This window comes from Protobothrops mucrosquamatus, unplaced genomic scaffold (assembly GCF_001527695.2).
Source record: "Protobothrops mucrosquamatus isolate PMUCROS unplaced genomic scaffold, P.Mucros_1.0 scaffold_187, whole genome shotgun sequence".
NCBI lineage: Eukaryota > Metazoa > Chordata > Lepidosauria > Squamata > Viperidae > Protobothrops > Protobothrops mucrosquamatus.
This window is the reverse complement of record NW_015386263.1, coordinates 65,959-71,757: the sequence shown is the minus strand read 5'-3', so window position 1 is coordinate 71,757 and position 5,799 is coordinate 65,959. Positions and strand designations below refer to the sequence as shown.

At 40.1% G+C, this 5,799-nt stretch overlaps 1 protein-coding gene across 1 annotated transcript in view; it reads left to right on the top strand.

Annotated features, from left to right (window-relative positions):
• PHYH (phytanoyl-CoA 2-hydroxylase) overlaps positions 1–3,254 on the top strand; it is a 15,389-nt gene extending 12,135 nt beyond the window's left edge. The window contains exons 7-9 of the mRNA XM_015824351.1: positions 249–398; positions 1,390–1,527; positions 3,032–3,254. Coding sequence (XP_015679837.1) covers positions 249–398; positions 1,390–1,527; positions 3,032–3,085 — 342 coding nt within the window. The 3' untranslated portion in view covers positions 3,086–3,254. The remainder of the gene's footprint in view (positions 1–248; positions 399–1,389; positions 1,528–3,031) is intronic.
• The last annotated feature ends 2,545 nt before the right edge of the window (positions 3,255–5,799 follow it).

Sequence of the window (5,799 nt, the reverse complement as noted above, 5' to 3'; positions counted from 1 at the left end):
TCTCTGCCGCTTGCCAGCTACGCCTCGGCCGGCGCAGGGGGCGGAACCACGCATGCGCGGCGCTCCCGGGCAGGGAAGGTCCTCGACTTACGACCGGTTGGGTAGTCCTCGACTTACGACCGGTTTAGTCCTCGACTTACGACCGGTTTAGTCCTCGACTTACGACCGGTTGGGGGTCGCGGCATTAAAAAGGTTGAGAACCATTGAGTTAGAAGGTAATTTCTACATTGTGTTTTTTTTTTTTGTAGGGTGGTGTCAACAAGATGTACCATGGGATTCACGATTATGACAAGAGCCTTCCCAGAGTCCACCTCACCATGGAGAAAGGAGACACGGTGTTTTTCCACCCCTTGATCATTCACGGTTCTGGAAGGAATAGGACCGAAGGATTTCGAAAGGTAATCCAGGTCATAGCCTGGATGTCCAGGTCCTCTTGAGATCTTTCCTGCTTCATTCAGATCAAGGGCGTTCTGTACGTTAACTGAACATTTGGTCCTCTTGCTTAATGGTTTTGGTTAATAAGGCTTGGAACGTGGCCAATTAGGACCTAATAGTTTAAATAAAAATGGTATAACTTCTCTCTGTCTCTCTCCTTCCCTCTCTCTCTCCCACCTCCCTCCCTCTTTCCCTCTTCCCCTCTCCCTCTCTCCCACTCCCTTTCTCCTTCTCCCTCCCTCCCACTCCCTCTCTCCCCCTCCATCCCTCTCTCCCTCCCTTGCTCTCCCTCTCTTCCTCTCTCTCTCCCTCCCTCCCTTTTCCTCTCTCCCACCTTTCTTCCTCTTTCCCTCTTCCTCTCTCCCTCCCACTCCCTTTCTCCCTCTCCCACCCACTCCCTCTCTCCCCCTCTCTCCCCTCCACCCCTCTCCCTCTCTCCCTTCTTCCTCTCTTCCTCTCTCTCTCCCTCTCTCCCTCCATTTTCCTCTCTCTCCCCTCCCTCCCACTCCATTTCTCCCTCTCCCTCCCACTCTCTGTCTCTCCCCTCTCCCCCTCTCTCCCCCTCCGTCCCGCTCCCTCTGTCCATCCCTTCTTCTCCCTTCTCTCCCTCTCTCCCTCCCTTTTCCTCTCTCCTACCTCCCTCTCTTTCCCTCTCCCCCTCTCCCTCTCCCTCTCCCTCCCACTCCCTCTCTCTCTCCCCTCCCTCCCCCCCCCCCCCCCTCTCTCTCTCCCTCTCTCTCCCTCTCTCCCTTTTCCTCTCTCCCCCCTCCCTCCCTCTTTCCCTCTTCCTCTCTCCCATTCCCTTTCTCCCTCTCCCTCCCACTCCCTCTCTCTCCCATCCCCCCTCTCTCTCCCCCTCTGTCCCTCTCCTTTCCTCTCCCTTCCTCTCTCTCTCCCTCTCTCTCTCTCTTTCTCTCTTCCTCTGTCTCCCTCTCCCTCTCTCTTTTAATGCAGGCTATTTCTTGCCATTATGCTAGTAGTGATTGCTACTATATTGACGTCAAAGGGACCAGCCAGGAAAATATAGAGAAGGAAGTTGGAGAGATTGCAAGGCAGAAGTATGCTCTAGGTAGTTCATCGATGGCTCTGAAAGTAAGTACTCCCCCCCCCTTTTTTTTTAAGACCACGTTCAAAAGTGTTTGGCCCTGGACTTCTCACCTAAGGCGTTCTTAATAAAAATTCAGAAGTACGTAAAGAATGCCATTTCAGTCGAAGCAGTTTATATCAGCATATCATTGGATGCTCAGATTGTCTGGTTTTGGGTACTTCTTCTCTGAGGCTGGTGTCATGGTTCCGACCGATGAAAGTCTTCAAAGAACTTTGAGGCATTGTTTGCCTTAAAGAATCTTTATTCGAGCAGCATAGCTTCCTTGAAGCCAAAATCTGACTTCCCCTCCTTTCAGCACATAGATCAAAGCACAATTCCCTCCTACAACTAACAGTCATAAATCACATTCTCCAATTAGTTTGAAATGCTGGCTTTCCGCCCAGTTTTTTATCCCGCCATGCCTTATCATCTCTTATTACAATATTGTATGTCTAACTGACTCCCATCACATTCCTCCCCCTTCCCCCCAGTATCATCTAATTCTAAGAGTAAAGCATAATAAAGGAAAAGGCTGCATCTCCATATGTTGTCAAAGCAAGAGCATCCAATCTTAGCAGCGTTGACATCTGGTACATAATAAGATTCACCTTGACCAGCACCCTCAAACAGCCAGTGCTGTAACTGGAATAAATCACGAACGGATGAAATATTTCCTATAGCTATGCCTGAATTTGGAGGCTAGTAAGTAGTACAGTTAATCCTCAACGTACGACCACGGTCGAGTTCAGAATTTCCGTTGCTAAACAAGGCAGTTGTTAAGTGAGTTGTGCCCTATTTTATGAACTTTTTGGTCACAGCTGGTAAGCAAACCACTGCTCTTGTTAAGCAAATCCAGGTCGTAAGTGCGAAAAACAGTCATCAGTCCCTTTTTTTCAGTGCCGTTGTAACTTTGAACTAATGTAGTAAAATGAACAATTATTAGAATAATGATTTGTCTGCATAACTGCAATAATGATGTGTCTGCATAATTGCTAGAATAATGAGGTAATGCATAATCACTGGGAAAATTCACTGGGAAAGTTCTGTTTCAGTAATATGTGGCAACCAAATGCGCTTTGCACATGGATACTTTGTATGTAGCAAAACCTTCCATTGTATGCCTGTGAGAAACGCTCCTAATGTATCACAGTGTGTATTTCAATGTGTAGCCCTTTGTTCTTTAAGGAGGGTAGTATAAAAACTGAAGTCTAATCCCGCCCTCCTCGTTCAGAATTGCCTATCTCTAATATGCTCTGGACCTTGCGCAAATAAGCTTCTCTGCTAAACCCCTCTGGAATTCGTAAGAGTTCTTTCGTTTTCCACAAGAGAACGGTCACTAAAGGAACTGTTGTAAGTCGAGGACTAGCTGTATTAGGTTCGGAACTTGGAGAATCTTGTGTTTTTTAAAGGAACGTTTTTAAAACGTTTGAGGGTCAACCAACTCAACCTGCTTGCATCTCAATGGGTGAACCGGGAAGACGCTTCTTATTATTTCTGTTCTGTTTTCAGGAGGCTTTCATGGTACGAAGTCGACTTGTTAAAGGAAAGAGAAAAAGTCTTTAAATGCTGTTACAGATCCCTTCCCAAACCACCCAAGGAAATTTGGGAGAATTCAGCATTTATTTCTTCTTACTTTTTGGAAAGGCTGTTCAGTTAGCAATAATCTCGAAGCGCTTTGGAGGCTGTTTGTGTTGGGAAATGGATTAAAGGCTGCAGTGCTACAGTAGTGGCCAAAATGGTGGAAACCTTTTGGGAAAAGTGTACAGTAGAAATGCCATCTTTGGTTAAGTTTCCACCCATTTTCCTTCCAATTTCTTTATAACTGTTCACTTAATAATACTATTTTACATTGCTTTCTGGGCGACCAGTCAACTCTTTGCACCATTACTTTAATTTTATTACATTTTGCAAGCTCACTAAATGAAAGAGCACAAAAAAACCCCAACCAACTTGATAGCGATCACATAACACACTGACAAATATCCTCCTCTCAGCTTCAATACATGACATCAATAACTGAATCCTACTGTGATCTGATTGGCCCATTGCCAAAACAAGTTGACACCTGATTGGCTCTCTCAACACTCATGCTCATTGGCTACAATCAGATGAAGGAAAGCTACCTGAGATCAACCTAAGCAAGTTGTGCTTCCTTTTTCTGGTTATTTGGCTATAATTTTTCATAGAATATAGTACAGATAATTGAACCAACTTCGTTGCATTACATTCTTGATTAAATTATCTTTCCATTGATATATAATTTTATGGTACTACTCCAAAAAAAGTGGTGTTATTAGCCATCAAACCTCAAATGTACACTTTTTTCAAAAAGTTTCCACAATTTTGGCCACTACTGTAGGCACATAAATGTTAGTACAATGAACAAAGTGAAATTTGTTTTTGAGTAAAAGAAAAAAGAGTTATTAGAATTTAAGCTGAAATTCTATACATGTTTTACTTACATAAACTCTTTATTGATTAGATTATAAGAATTTAAACTAGTGTCCTGATCTTGTTTAATAATATAAACTCTTAGCAGAGCTCAGATGGACTTTTAACTATATGTGCATAGGGTCCAGGGTTCAAGTCCCTGTTCAGGTGCCAAAAATGAGATTTAAATGTATATGTTAGGGTTGAAAAGGCTTCTGAAAAGTGGATTGATTTAAGGCTTTGGATTTGGATTTTTTAAATATATTCTTTGATATAATAGATCTTCTTTTTCTTTTTCTTCTCTTTTTTTCTTTTTCTTCTCTTTTTTTCTTTTTCCTCCTTTTTTTTCTTTTTAAGTATGATAATCATGAGATTGGTAAATGAAGAGTTATTGAATAAGCAATAAAATATATTGGAGAAATGTGAGATGATAATTATGGGAATAATAAGTTTACTTTTAGATATTATAATTATTATTTTAATGAGGGAAATTAGGGATACCCGAAATGTAAATAATATGTCTATTTAAGGCTGAATTGGAATATGGTATTTGGAGAATTGTAAAGCTCAAAACAGGATTTGGATTTATATACTTAAAATGTTATTGAAAATTTTTATCGATCGATTGAATTTTATCTAGAAGCTTATCAATTTGATTGTATTGTTCTAATTGAGAGAACAGAGAGGAAACAGTTTAAGGAGCTAAATTTGAGCTGTATATTTATGATTTCTTTTTTGCGGATAACTGATTACCCTATCTCCAAGCACTTTGATGTAAAAAGGTGAAAAAATTAATAAAGTTTTAAAAAAGAATTATATTCTCACTTTAATAACGGTAATTGATGTATTTAAGTAATTTAAGTCAATATTTTTGCAGTATTTGGAAAAACCTCGTTTTTCAGAAGTAGAGTGATTTTAGATTTTTCTTAGCAGGGACATCTTCTTTATTTTAATGGCAAACATTTATTATAATAGATTTAGACCAGAGTGCAGACTTTTAGATTAGTGACTTAGTTTTTCCAGTTTTCAAGAGTTGGAACGAGCTGTTTTATTTGAGAAGAATATTATGGACTGGAAAAGGTAAAAGAAGAGTCAAACAACTGATTGGAAGCAGATTTCCAGTAGCTGCATGGGAATTTTTATTTTTTTTACATTAGAAGAAAAACAGCTAGAAGGTGACATGAAAAATGGTTTGGTTTTATAAAAGCGAAAATTTATATTAAAATATCTGGATGGCTTTCAACAATGGAAGCGTTTGCTTATCCAAATTTGATTAATTATGAGAAAGTTGTGACCTATAAAGATATTTTGAACAATGAAGGGAAATTGAAATATAGACAAGACTTAGAAGAGCAGGGTACTGATTTATCGTGGTGACCATATTTGCAAATTCAAACGAGATGTGAAAAAGATGTTAAGACAATGGGATTTTACAAAGAACAGACAGAATTTGACCAGATATTGCTGAAAACAGATGAAAAACTGATTAAAAAAACTTTACAAATATTTGTTAAGCTTAAAGATGGAAGAGGAACAAGTAAAAGAAACAATATGGGCAAAGAACTTTGGATATAATATAGAATTAGAAAATTGGCAAAGCTTATGGGAAAGAAACTCTAAAATAACAAAAGCAACCTATAAAGAAAACATATACAAAATGTTTTATAGATGGCATTTAACACCGGTGAGATTAGCAAAAATGTTCAAAAATATGTCCGATACGTGTTGGAAATGTAAACAAAAACCTGCTACTTACTATCATATCTGGTGAACATGCCCTAAAGCAGTGGTGGCAAACCTATGGCACGGGTGCCAGAGGTGGCACTCAGAGCCCTCTCTGTGGGCAC